Source organism: Bos grunniens, chromosome 15, assembly GCF_055505025.1.
Source record: "Bos grunniens cultivar Pamir isolate PY7600 chromosome 15, Bosgru_T2T1.0, whole genome shotgun sequence".
Classification (NCBI taxonomy): Eukaryota; Metazoa; Chordata; class Mammalia; order Artiodactyla; family Bovidae; genus Bos; species Bos grunniens.
Window position 1 is genome coordinate 63401278 of NC_141179.1, and position 14981 is coordinate 63416258.

The 14981-nt window shown below is 43.5% G+C and overlaps 1 protein-coding gene across 6 annotated transcripts in view; it reads right to left on the minus strand.

Moving 5' to 3' along the window:
- Positions 1-4818: 4818 nt before the first annotated feature.
- Positions 4819-14981, minus strand: part of LOC147358375 (uncharacterized) — a 194144-nt gene continuing 183981 nt past the window's right edge. For all 6 annotated transcript variants that reach the window (XM_086340976.1, XM_086340972.1, XM_086340978.1 and 3 more), the window contains one exon: positions 4819-5258. In XM_086340976.1, coding sequence (XP_086197102.1) covers positions 4874-5258 — 385 coding nt within the window. In that variant the 3' untranslated portion in view covers positions 4819-4873. The remainder of the gene's footprint in view (positions 5259-14981) is intronic.

The window sequence follows — 14981 nt, forward strand, 5'->3', positions numbered from 1 at the left end:
ACACCAGGCTTCCCTGTCCTTCACGGTCACCTGGAGTTTGCTCAAACTCATGTCTGCTGAGCCAGTGATGTCATCAAACCATGGCATCCTCAGCAGGACTGTGCTCCTGAACGTTCTAAGGGAGAATCCTACAATCTTTCTTGCTTCTTCCTTCTTCTGGTAGTTCCAGGTGTGCTCGCTGTGGCTGCTTCACTCCACCCTGCATCCGTCTTACGGCCTTCTTCCCTCTCTCTGAGTGAGTCTCTCTTTTGTGTGTCTCTTACAAGGACACTTGGAATTGGCTTTAGGGCCCACCTAGATAATCCAGGGTGATCTGATCTCTAGATCCTTAATTATATCTGCAAAAGGCCATTTTTCCAAGTAAGCTCATATTCACAGGTTCCAGGAGTTAGGAGGGAGACATATCTTTTGCAGGGGGCACCTATCAACCAACTAAACTGCCTGACATCTTGTTTGTAAACTGTCCATCTTCCCTGAGCTAGAACACAAGCTCTATGACAACACCCTGATTTGTTTAACCAACTGCTGGTTCCCAGGACCTAGAAGAGTAGAGCAGTAAAGCCTAGCCTACGATAAATACTCTGTAGTTATTTGCGGAATGAATGAGAGATTGTTAGCTTTAATGAAAGAGAATACTCCTGGGGTTGGGGGGTGCGGGCAGCAGAATTCTATAAAAAAATTTTTTTAAATAGCTAAAAGTTGCTGAATGAAAAGCAATTTGCCAAGATTCCAGAGTTATCAAATGGCAGGACCAGAATGCAAATCCAAGTGTTCCTTGCTCCAAAATCTCTGTTGTTTAATACTAAGTTTTATTGCTCCAAATCTCTGAATCTTACATATGTCCCCTTTATTTCTTTGCTCACTCGCAGTATATGATTATGTGGTCAGGAAATGAGAATAACTCACTTACCTAGAAATAGGCTGACACTTTTTTTTAAGAAATGAGAACCTGTCTTTAAAAAAATAAGAAAATAATATAGTGTAACCTAATTATAAGCCTAACACTTTTAAAAGGTGCTAACATTATTTTTCCCCCAAAAGGGAATACCAGCTGGTTTATTAAGTTGTACATAGTCAGATGTTAAATATATTTTGAACACTAAGTTTTTCCCTTTCAAGTCAGTGCACATAGACGAGAACCCTCAAAGAGACTAGTGCTTCTGGGGCTGAATTTAACACTATTTAAGGAAAGAAAACCTTAGCTAGGGGACATAGCTGTTAACGTGGTGATTTGTAAAGCCTTAGATTTCTAATAGGGTCTGACTGTTTCAAGGAAAACATATTTTGTTTCTAGGTAACATTTCAAGTCTGATTATGAACAAATGCTACAAAATTGATCTGTAATGGGAAATACTGTTATGTCACAAAGCATTATCTATATGCTTAATATGACTGAAAGCATTAATTGCTAGGAGCCAAAATCTGTCCAAGCAAAACATGAACATGTATTTTGTATCTCTTGTCTCTTACTGTAGATTTTCGAATGAATTCGAGTGTAACAAAGATGTAGTTAGAAAATCTGCACACCTGAAGACTTTCTTCACCCGCTTGGATTACTGTACTTGTTCCTTGTTAGCAAAGGCAGGAGTCATAACTGCTCAGAAGTGCCCAGCAAACAATAGATACATGGCCACTTGTTAGTAGCTCAGCAAAAACATCTTGCAGAGTAGTGAATGGCTGACTGCATTTTAGACTCTTTCTAGATTTATTTTGCCACCTTTATAGTAAAAGTCAGCTTCCTCCAACTACATGCAACTAAGATTTGGCTCTTTCTGTATTTTTTTTTTAATTCTCTCTGTATTCTTAAAGCAAGTTCATAATGCTAGCATTTCCCACCAAAAAACCAATGAGTACCATAACATCTAACACTTTGGCTCATGTTGAAGCATTAAAATTTTGAGCAGTGGAAAGACTGTGTCATCAGCACTCAAACTCATAAGATTTACATGAACTTGGAGCCATTTCCAAGTATCCATCTGCACTCTCAAATATGTCATTTCCAGGGTCCGGGACTGGGGAAACACACCCTAGGTATAATGCATCCCATCATCCCGTGTGCTTTAAGTACCTCTCTGATTCTTCTCCTATAAAATAGTGCCCAATTTCCCACAGAGACTCATGAAAGAAAATGAATGTGAGGATTGGTTACTTTCCTACCTTGGAGGTATTTGTGTAGTGGGAGCACACAGTATTTCTTTTCTCCTACCTAAATACTAATAATACCTGTACCAGGCACCATGCCAAGGACTTATATACACTAACCGTTGAACCCTCACAACAGCCCTCTGAGGTTGGTACTTGTAAGAAAGAGGATATGCTGGGTTAAGCTGCAGTAAAAATCATACCATCTCAGTGGTTTACAGCAACAGACAATTTTTCCTTTCTCAAACTCTTTGGTTCTGAGCAATTGTCCATGGCAGCTGTGGTGTGGGATTCAGCAGGGCGTCTCCATATCCACCCATGTCCACTGAGGAGTGGAGCACAGGCAAACATGGTCACTCCTGAAGGTGACCCATGTCTCCCATTCATTGGTCAAAACAAGTCATGTGGGCACATGTCTCCCATTCATTGGTCAAAACAGGTCATGGGTGACCACATCTAACTTCAGGGGAGTAGGAAGTGCAATCCTACTATTGCTCTGGGTGAGGGGTCAGGGTGTTAAAAACATTGGTGACTGGCACTCCTGGGTAACCAGTGGTAATATTATGATTTTTTCCATTTTATAAGTGAGTGAACTGTAAGGGGAATTAATATCCAAAATAACACAGTTCATAAGTTAGGTGACTATATGATTGATTGGCCAGATCAGAATACCTTTGCCAATGAAAGAAGGAAGTTTTAATCAACACCTCCCTAAATCCCGAGCAACCTGCACTGACCACGTTGGGATTTACAGACCCTCTCTGCTCCTCCTCTGGCTGGGATCTTCTTCCTCCTCCTCCTGAACTGAGGTGTCCACAGCCAAGAGACAAGGTGAGCAGTGCACACGCAAGAACTCAAGAGCAGAGAAGTGAGACTCACAAAAAGGGGGTTTTCCCCGTTGACCTTCCTGAGGAGGTCAAATGCCAGAGGTCAGATAAATCTATGCCTACCAACCAGGCTGCTGCTTAATGGTCTTGCCGAGATTTAGAATTCTTGTACGAAGTGTTTTAAAACCTAAAAATCAATCTATCACTAGGTGAAATTGAATGAATTAAATGACAAAGGAATAGCTTTTAATGTTGTTTGTATCATGGTCAGGGTATTCCAGAGCTAGTTGTGTGTCGTGGCAATTTGAAACTCATTTCAAAAGCAGGTCAGAGTCTTAGTACAATCAAAAACATTCAGGAAAGGTTATATTTTCAGAGGAAGAAACTGAGGCCCAGACAGATTAAGCTTGTGCGTTTCCCTCTCTCAGGACTGAGACAGAGGTTGGACTAGAACACCTTCCCCAACTCCAGTTGTTCTTTTTAAAACCTCAATGTTCTCATCTGAAAAATGGCAACAATAACTCCTACTTTATAGAAGAGAAATAAGGATGAATTAAGGTAATGACCATAAAGCATTTTGTATGGCCAGTGCGCAGGAAATGGTAACCATTTTCGTTATTATACCAAAGCAGGGTTCTTACATATTTCAGCATCAAAGGTTTACTTTTAGATTGCAACACATGCCATTAGTGACTGATGGAGGTCGTGAATTTATCAGAAAATTGTCAAAGGTGTGTTTGTTGTTTTAAATACAGAAAAGAACGTTGTTTTTTCCTTTTTTTTTAAAGTTCACATCTTACCAAAAAAAAAAAAAAAAAGAGTTCATATGGTTTTATTAACTGTAAGAAGCTGAAGACATTTAAAGACTCATATCAGATTAGTGGTTTTAAATCACAGCAAGTATGCGGCCATGCTACTGGAGATAAAGATGCCTGTAGCCAGCATGCTCAGGTGAGTTGAGAGACAAATTCATTCACTAGCTGAATGACTTTAGGCCAGTTATCGATACTTGCACCCTCCAAACCTCATTTTCCTCTTTGAAAAAGGAGGGAAGAGCAGCACCAGCCTGGCTGGGTGGTGTGGGGGCTCAGCGAGACCCTGGGTGTGAAGCACTTTGCCCCGGGCCTGATGCACAGGGATGCTTGATTGGTGAAGCAAGGTGACACTCATAAAGGATAAAAAATACCCTCTCCTCGGGGTGGAAAAAAACATGCTAAGGAATAAAAAGAAATCATCTAGAGAAGGAAATATTGCCATTTGCAGCAACATGGATGGACATAGAGAACATTATACTTAGCAAAGCAAGACAAAGACAGATATTATATAATATCACTTATAAGTGGAGTCTAAAAAATAATACAAACGCATCTGAATACACAATAGAAACAGACTCACAGAGAAAACAAACTTTTAGTTACAAAAGAAGAAAAGGCGTAGAGAGGGATAAATTAGGAGTAAAGGAATAACAGATACAAACTATTGAGCATTAAATAGATAAGCAACATGGGATGTCCCCTGGTGGTGTAGTGGTTAGGATTCCGGGCTTTCACTGCCCTGACCTGGCCTGGGTTCAGTCCCTGGTCGGGGAACTAAGATCCCCCCCACAAGCTGCATGGCACAGCCCTCCCCATGCCCCAAAAAGATAAGCAACGAGATTTACTGTATAGTACAGGGAATTATATTCAACATCTTGTAATAACCTATAATGGAAAATAATATAAAGCACATACATACATACATATTTTATATATATATATATATATATATATATATAACTGAATCATTCTGCTGTACACCTGAAACCAAACATAAATAAATCAAATGTAGTTCAATTAAGCAGAAGAAACTGTTAAGAGGATCATCTACACTTTATTTTCTAGCAGGCGTGACTCCCATACAGACGTTCACCCTGGAGCCGGGCTCATCAGCCGCAGGAGGCCCCTCCGGAAGTCTTCGGGAAGGCCCAGCGGCTTGCTGGTGGCTGGATTGACGAAGACGTGGACTGAAGACCCTGTGGTGCAGGCCAAAGAGGCAAAGTGAGCCAGCTTGGGGTGGCCGAAGAAGAAGCCATCGCTGAGGTCCCAGTGGCTGACAGAAGGCGTCTCCTTGGTGGGCTTAGGAGGGAACAGAGCAAGGCGGTAGTGCACGCTGGAGTGCCCCACTTTCTCCACGGCCAATGCGGCCACGGGGATCTGAGGAAAGCTGACCGGTGTGTGGAAGGTGCACTGATTGGTCACCATGAAGCCCACCATGGGGGACGTCAGCAAGCCCGTTTTCAGACCGCAGTACCTGGGAAATTATATTACAGTGCTTATTCTGGGTCACCACAATGCTGTTTCCCAGCCCAACCACTGAGTTTCAGCCTAGTGGGACCCAGCTTCAGTGGGCCTAGAATCAAATCCCAGCTCCACCCCTCACTAGCTGGGTTACCTTAGGCAAGTTACTTAACTTCTCTGACCCCAGTTCCCACAATAATGTAATGTTCACAACACTGGTACCTACTTCATAGGCTGACTGAGAATTAAATCATAAGTCATCTAATACAGTATAACATGTAAGACACTAACAGTTCACAGATACAGTAAGTTCTCATTAAACACTGGCTATTATTATTAATATTGTGTCCATCTTGTCTTCACTTCTCCTGGTAAAAAATTGGGTATTTTTGTGCAAATGAGAGAATTACTGTGTCTCTTACATCTGCTATGAGCTTGTAATCTCTTTAAGGACAGTGACTGTGTCTTGTTTCTTAAGTTTATTGTCTAGAAATATGGCTATATTTGAGATAAAAGACAGCTCACTGGGTAAAGAATCTGCCTGACAATGCAGGAGACGCAGGGGTTCGATACCTGGGTCGGGAAGATCCCCTGGAGTAGGAATGGCAGCCCACTCCAGTATTCTTGCCTTAAAAATCCCATGGACAGAGGAGCCTGGAGGGTGACAGTCCATAGAGTCACAATCAGACACAACTGAGCGACTGAGCACTACTGAGATAAATGTAGAGGCTGAACAAAGTCAGAAATAAAAAGCATCGTGCTTAGTTATAGTCTCTTCCTTCTTCTTCAAAAAAGTCGACTTATGATTAAACAGATTAAATCATATTGTCTTTTTTTTTTTGAGAAAATTAAGACTGAATGTGAGAATTTGTTGTAAGAAAACAATTGCGGATTGCATAAAGTTTTGCCTATAAAACTTCTCACATGTTTCACAGAAGCAAGCTACGTGTCTCCTTCCAGGGAGGGCGCCGCAGGTGCCAGGGGCCAGCCACCTGAGCATCCACTGGTGTCACCCATAACGACATTAGATACATTCGTTTATTGACATGGAAAGTCGTTAGTGAAAAAGACCATGTTACAGAACAGTACGTAGCATTCGATCCCATTTGTTTTAATAGGAACACGCTGGCTTATGTCCTTATTGCCTAGAAAAAACTCTGAAAGGATAGACTCCCAAAGAGTTTCAGTAGTGATGTAGCAGTGGAATTTTGGATAATTTTTTTCTTCTTTTGGTTTGTATAAATTTTCCAGAATGAACATGATTTGCCTTCAAAATCATTTTTTTAAAAAGTGCTATTTTGTTTAAATGTCTTAATATGAATTTCATTTCTCCAAAGAAGCATTGGAGAGACAAGCAGGGGGGAGAAGTAAGGCTCCTTCTTCTTCCCACTGGGATCCTGCCCCTGGCTGCACTGCCTGAGGAGACTCCTCCTGAACAAGAGAGAAGGAAAGGAGAAGAGGAAAAGAAAGCCCAGCTCTTCAGTGTGACTGAGGTCCAGTGAGAACCAAATTCTCCCATTTTTATTTCCCCCGTTTCTTTGCTGCAATTGCTTTCCTAGTTCCCTGCCACCTTTTCCTCATTCTTTTACGGCACTGACAGCAAAGAAATAGTGCCTCCTCCCACTGGGAGTACAGCATTTCCTGAGCTCCCTGCAACTCCGAGCCAGGCCACCAACCTTTAAATAATTAAAATGCAGGAGTACTTTCAAACAATGAAATTGATGAGCACCTGGTCACCAGGGCCGCACTGAGTGTTTTACATTTCGTTATTCATCTTCAAAACCATCCTGCAAGGTAGATCTCATTTCCCCATTGTATAGGAAAGAAAGTAGAGCAGGGAGGCTGGATCAATTTCCCAAAGGCATGCATTTGTACAGTTAAGTGGTGGTCCAGGCCCAAAGTTCAGGCTCTGGAGAGCCAAAGCACACATTTGTCCTTCATTCTGGCTTAGTAGATAAAGTAGGTGAAGCCAAAATCTACATTTTAGTCCCGTGAATGAATTGCATTTTCTTTACGTGTTCCTTTGACTTTAAGAATGATATTTTCTTTAAGAGTTGAGTGATGGCTTCATTACATTTGGATAACAGACTTCCTGTTTGTAAGTTCATAACCAATTTGATTTGACTCGTGGTGACCATAGGGTATTTGGGCTTCCCAGTTGCTTCACTGGTAAAGAATCCACCTGCCAATGCAGTAGACAGAGGAGACATGGGTTTGATCTGTGGGTCCAGAAGATCCCTTGGAAGAGGGCATGGCAACCCACTCCAGTATTCTTGCCTGGAAAATTCCATGGCCAGAGAAGCCTGGTGGGCTGCAGTTTATGGGGCTGCAAAGAGTTGGACACGACTGAGTATCAATGACCATAGGGTACTCAGTAAGAATTTTTCCACTGTTTCATCTTTTTTAGGTTTTAATCTTTATCAGAGTTTATACACATGAACATTAAAAAGTCAAACTGTTGCTTGAGGCTTATTACAAAACCAGTGGTTTTCTGGCTGGTTATACCGTTGTTTACAGTCTAGGTCAGGGACTCAAAGTAAATTCATTCATTCCACAGCCTCCACAGTTCACTTGCTCTTTGTTAGATGCTGAGGCTACAACACTGAATAAGAGAGGATGCCTGTCCTCAGGAGCTCTCAACTTCAGGGCAGTGGTGGGGCAGGACGTGTCCACTCTTGTCCTCTGTTCGGCCAGAAGGTGCTTGTTGCTCCTTTCTGGTTCCCCTTCCACTTTCTTCTTCTCTCCCTTTCTTCCTTTCCTCAGAAAACAGTTCCTGTGCACTTCTGTGTTTCAAGCACGGAAGAGAGAGCCGTGAACAGTTAGCAGGTGACAGTCCATGCCTTCACATGGCCATGGTCTGGAAGCGGGTACGTTCAGAACTCAGGGTGACGAGCACTAGGCAGGGGAAGCATAGGGGCTCTGGGAGCTCATAGCAGGGGGGCTGGCTCCTTGCTTGGCATCAGGGAAGACCCTCTGAGAAAGTGACAGCTAAGCCAGTAAGCTAAGGAGAAAATGTACAAACTTTTCAAGTGAACAGTTGGGGGAACAGCTTTCCAGAAAGAGGAATGGCCTATGTGATAGCCCAGAGGCCAGAGACCTCTGGGGGCACGTCCCAGAGACAACACAAGTCTCAGATGGCTGCAACGCAGACTGCCAGAGGCAGCTGGGGAGCAGGCAGGAGGCAGACGGTGGAGGGTCTTGGTGAGGAATTTGGATTTTATCCTGGGGCACTGGGAAGCCACTGAAGGCAGGGAGTTTTTCATTCGCTCACTCAAGGCTGACTCTTTGTGACGCCATAAACTGCAGCAAGCCAGGCTTCCCTGTCCTCAACTACCTCCCTGAGTTTGCTCAAACTCATGTGCATTGAGTTAGTGATGCCATCCAACCATCTCATCCTCTATCATCCATCCCCTTCTCCTGCCTTCAATCTTTCAGAGCATCAGGGTCTTTTCCAATGAGTCAGCTCTTCGAATCAGGTGGCCAAAGGACTGGAGCTTCAGCTTCATCAGTCCTTTCAATGAATATTCAGGGTTGATTTCCTTTAGGATTGATTGATTTGATCTCCTTGCTGTCCAAAGGACTCCTCTCAAGAGGCAGGCAGGGAGAGGCAAGATTAGGTTGATTTAGTAAAACTGTGGCTTCAAATTGAACAATGGATTAGATGGAAACAGTGATGTGTGCAGAAGAATAATTAGATAACTACACAGTTCTGGCAAAAAATGATGGTGCCTGGGACTAGGATGATGACAGCAGAGATGGAGAAAACTAGATGGAATCAAGAGAGATTTTGCATAAGGTGTGATGATAAATTGAAATGAAGGAGAGAGAAGAGCCCAGAGTTGCTCCCAGTCTAGGTGACTTAGTGCTTTGAACAGGTTGAGCTGAGGTGCCTGTGAGATCCTAAGATGATATGCACAATAGGGATAACAATACCTCTGAGTGAGTGAATAGAAGTTGCTCAGTCGTGTCCAAATCTTTGCAACCCATAGACTGTAGCCCGCCAGGTTCCTCTGTCCATGGGATTTTCCAGGCAAAAATACTGGGGTGGGTAGCCATTCCCTTCTACAGGGGATCTTTCCAACCCAGGGATTGAATCCAGGTCTCCCACATTGCAGGCAGATAAGCCACCAAGGAAGCCATAGCTACAATTTATTTAGCCCTGCATGACACACGAGGCCTTCCATGGATTATATATCCAGGAGGCATCTGAATCTATGGGTCTGATGCTCAGAAAGAGGTTTGGGCTGCAGACAGGAGTTGAGCTCAGATCTAACATCAGGGTCTAGGCAGGGAGGGTGAAGCGTGGACGCCACTGGCATAACACATTCATTGTGGCGGGCCTGTGGTGAGCTGGAAAGCAAATGCCCAGTCTGACCTCACGCAAATTCAGACTCTAAAAGATACTGATGTTAAAAAGAAATATTCAGCCTCAGATGGAGTCATGGCTCCTTCAGACAGCGAACCAAGACTCACTGCAATTTCAATCCCTCCTAGAAATGTGACCTTTGAAACAGTCAATCTGAAAAGTCCAATCTACCAGAGTGAGGTTTATCTGCATGATAAAGACCCCCGCTGCTCCCTGCCCCCAAAAGAAGACACTGTGGCCAGAAACAATCCTTTCTTCTCTTCGGCTGATAGCTTCTTGACCCATTCTCCTTTTACCTATAAACATCTTTCATTTTATACAACTCCTCAGAGCCTCTTTCTATTTAACTAGATGGGGTGAATAAAGCCAATTTGATCTTCAAATTTACTCAGTTGAATTTTGTTTTTTTAACACTGGGCAGACTAAGTAAAATTCATGTGTGTACTGTCTGGATTGGTCTTTCTGGTTCCTGGTTTGTGATCCGTGGGAGAGACTAAATCAGGCGAGAGGGAGGGCCTAGAAGAGGATGTGGGGGATGGGTGGGGGTGGGGAGTGGGGGCAGGGGGCCACTGAAATCAAGCCCAGATTCAGCCTGACACACAAAAAAACTGTCTTTGAATAAGCTCTCAATGGATATTTCTTGGGATACAACAAACAACTGATAAAGTGATTGTGATGCTAATAATTGAGTGAGGTGAATGCCCATCTTCTATGCTTTCTTATACTTGTTAAGTAAACTTTAGCATAAAGGGATGTTTGACTTGGAAGACCCCTTGGGACTCACTTGGTACAGGGGCTCCCCAACACTAGTGTGGGGCTCGGAATCTCCTGGGGAACCTGCACAACATCCAGATCCCCAGCATCCTCTCAGACCTCCTGAATCAATATACAGGGCCTCCCGAGTCTAACAAAGTCCCAGGTGATTCTGACGCACACTTAACATGGAGTTGTTCCTCTAGGGCTACCCTCTCAGATAAGGAAACTGCCCAGACAGATGAAGTAAGTTGCTCATCCGCACACAGCTATAAAGGGACAGGGTCTGTCTACACTCTTTGGTCACTCCAGCCCTTTCCATTAACCTCCTCAGCCCCAGACACAGCCCCAGCCCAGGCTTAGAGACCAGTGTGTCTCTGGGGCATTTGTGGCTCAGAATCAGATCAACTGTGTCCACGATCTCACCCTGATACTGCACCCAACTCCACCAGCTGGGCTTGGTCATCTCTTACTCCTCCTCCCCAAGCTCCTGTCTCCTTCCTTGAGTCTGCTCCTATGTTCTGCCTTGACCCTAGTGCTGAGGCCCTGCCTTGGTGCCTCGCCTCCCTGGTTGCCTCCGGGGCAGGAGCTGTGCACACTTGAGGGACATGGTGCCTCTGGGTCTGTGTGAGCACACAGTCTTGTCACCTCCTGAGGTCTGAAGAGAAGTGCCTGTCAGATGGTAGGAGGCCAGTGGGCATATGGCACAAATAACACCTTTCAGAGAGGTGAGGCTATTTTTTGTCACTTGCTATAAATAGCATAGGATGGGCCATGGCTTGTGGTCAGTTACCTGGCATTTCAAGGCAGGATTCTGGCAGGAAGTCCATCCCCACACTCCCTGAAACTAAGAATAAGCACAAGCTGGGCAGCGTGACCCCATGACTGTGCCGAGACCTGAGGGAGCGTCACATGAGCTGCTGAAGAGAGACTCGGGCCAAGGGACTCTGCACAGAGAGGCCCCAGCTTGGGTGGTGTCAGGAGGTTATGTGGTTACAAGGAGAAACACATATTTAGAAATATAGACCTGGGGAAAAAATACCTTAAATGTGAACATGTATAGAGCTGAAAGATTAAGATGATGAAGCTCACATTTAGGAATATACTCTGAATGTCTTTATATAAATAACTTATCTTTGGATAAATTTGGATATCCAAAGCCTCTTTGGATATTGCCTTTACAGAATGATTTTGGTCTACAGGGGCTAATTGAAATTAATTGTATGCAAGTCCCTATGTCATCCATTTCTATTGACCTTGGCCTGCAGTGTAAAATACTGGTTAAGAGCTCAAGTCATTAAACCTGAGTTTGAATTACAGCTCCGCTGCTGTGTGACTTCAAAGAGTCATTCAACATCCCAGAGGCTCAATTTTTCTCATTTCTAAAATGAAGACAGTAACACAGACATGACAGGACTTTTTGTGACAATTATATAAGGCAATACATATATGTCTTGGCCGATTACTGCAACTTAAAGATTTTTGTCGTTATTTTTGTTTGTTTTTTAAACTTTTTAAACAATTTTGGCCTCTAGGGGTGGAAATTTACATCTGTCTGGGTCAAATGTTTCCTTTATTTAGGGAAGACCCCTTGTATCAAAACCCTGGCAGCCAACCTGGGTTTGGACATGGTGTTCTCACAGGAGAACTATCAAAAGGGCCAGTGTATTATTTCTTCAAGTGGTTTTAAGAGCAGTGCATGGGAGAATCAGGCGAGCAGAGCAAGAGGGCAAGGACAGGGTGGATGAGACATTGCAACTATTGCACTTTAGGAACTTTCAGAAAAGGCTGAGAAATGCTTTGAAGGGGAGGTAGGACGGGTTCAGCAACTGAACCAAGTAAGTTTGAGCCAGTGTACTTTGCATAGAAAACTTACAGAATTTAATGATTGCTGCAATGTCGTAACAGACAAGAATTTACTCAAGAGGTAAATGGAAGCTGTTTAGTCCCTCTGTAGCAATGATGCAATCATACCAATTTGTGGAGCTAATCTTTCTCACGCTAGTAAAGTAATGCTTAAAATTCTCCAAGCCAGGCTTCAGCAATACGTGAACCATGAACTTTCAGATGTTCAAGTTGGTTTTAAAAAAGGCAGAAGAACCAGAGATCAAATTGCCATCATCTGCTGGATCATCGAAAAAGCAAGAGAGTTCCAGAAAAACATCTATTTCTGCTTTATTGACTATGCCAAAGCCTTTGACTGTGTGGATCACAATAAACTGTGGAAAATTATGAAAGAGATGGGAATACCTGACCATTTGACCTGCCTCTTGAGAAACCTGTATGCAGGCCAAGAAGCAACAGTTAGAACTAGACATGGAACAACAGACTGGTTCCAAATAGGAAAAGGAGTATGTCAAGGCTGTATATTGTTACCCCGTTTATTTAACTTATATCCAGAGTACATTATGAGACATGCTGGGCTGGAGAAAGCACAAGCTGGAATCAAGATTGCCGGGAGAAATATCAATAACCTCAGATATGCAGATGACACCACCCTTATGGCAGAAAGTGAAGAAGAACTAAAGAGCCTCTTGATGAAAGTGAAAGAGGAGAGTGAAAAAGTTGGCTTAAAGATCAACATTCAAAAAACGAAGATCATGGCATCCGGTCCCATCACTTCATGGGAAATAGATGGGGAAACAGTGGCTGACCTTATTTTTCTGGGCTCCAAAATCACTGCAGATGGTGACTGCAGCCATGAAATTAAAAGGCGCTTACTCCTTGGAAGGAAAGTTATGACCAACCTAGACAACATATTAAAAAGCAGAGACATTACTTTGCCAACAAAGTTCTGTCTAGTCAAGGCTATGGTTTTTCCAGTGGTCATGTATGGATGTGAGAGCTGGACTATAAACACAGCTGAGCACCGAAGAATGGATGCTTTTGAACTGTGGTGTTGGAGAAGACTCTTGAGAGTCCCTTGGACTGCAAGGAGATACAACCAGTCCGTCCTAAAGGAGAGCAGTCCTGGGTGTTATTGGAAGGACTGATGTTGAAGCTGAAACTTCAATACTTTGGCCACCTGATGTGAAGAGCTGACTCATTGGAAAAGACCCTGATGCTGGGAAAGATTGAGGGCAGGAGGAGAAGGGGATGACTGAAGATGAGGTGGTTGGATGGCATCACCAACTCAATGGACATGGGTTTGGGTGGACTCCAGGAGTTGGTGACGGACAGGGAGACCTGGCGTGCTGCAGTTCATGGGGTCACAAAGAGTCGGACACGACTGAGAGACTGAACTGAAATGAACTGAATCCTTCTCAGCAAAAAATGGTAAACCAACCTTGACTTCATCTTAAGTCCTACTGACCTAACCACATCACTGGGTTTGGTGCTGGTGATACGGCAGCATTGGGTCCTCTTCCCTGACAGAGCTTACAGTTAAAGAAAGGCCATAAAAAATATAAGCTGAGGGGAAGTGCTCTGCAGGAGATGGACATGGCTGTATGAGATGCTGTAACAAGGGAGCTTGAACCAGCTGGAGGCAGATGAGAGTGCAGAGCTCCTGAGGAACTAAAGGAAGGCCAATGAGGCCCTGTGGCTGGACCACAGGACAGGAGGGGAGAATGGAAGTGGGTGAGGTATGAGAGAAAGACTGGGCCTGATCCTGTACCAATCGGATTTTAGCCTAACAGAATGGGAAGCCACTGTTGAGGTTTAAAGAGGAGGGAGAGTCATGATCATGTTAGCATTTCAAGATTAACCCTTTAGGGAATGGATGGGGAAGGCAAGAGTGGAGGTAGAGGTACAGGAGACAACTGAAAGCTGGGATTGGGGACAGTACTGGGCTTGTGGCTCCAAAGATATTCAAGATATATTCAAGATGGGGCTCAAAGGACCCACAGCTGGGCCTCCCTGGCTGTCTGGCTTCCACCTCTCACAAAGGTTACTGCTCACACTAAGAGCACTGACAGCAGAAACAGGGGTCTCCACCATTCCGATAACTTTGAAACTATGATGAGACCTCAGGTTCCTCACTATAACACCACCACCCTCCCCAGGTTGATTTCTGCCTTGGTTAACTGTCGCTTGGCATGGCGGTACTGTGGTCTTGTCTCACTCTCTGAGTATAGTTTTAGGTCTAGATTTTTTAGGTTTTTCAAGTCGTTGAGGAATATTATTCCAGACCCAAGGGGAAATGACTACATAGACAAATGAATGTATTTGCAAGCTTTTCAGCTATTTTGCTCCTGAAAGGGAGAGGGAGGCAGTTAAGATAAAAATAGGAATAAATATTTTCTGACACCCTCACAGTTTGAATACCCATGACCAGAAGAATACTGAGTTTTCCTTTGGTTAGTTTCATGTTGCTTTTAAGCACGTTTTGGCTTTAAAGGACAAATGATTTTTAAAAAGGACAAATGATATAATAAGTAACAAGAAGGATTTCTTAGACTTTTAAAGTCAAGTAAGATGTGAGATTGAATAAATAAACAAGCCTTTACCATTTGGCAATATTTTTTTAAAAAAATGAAATATATATAAATAAACTGGGTTGCCTTCTCTGAATATAAAAGGCTGATATAATGAGTTGGCAATAGCTCACATTAGGAAAATGCCCAGACCCAGCTGCCTGCAGATCATTGTAGTTTTCAAAGTGCATGCACTGGGTCC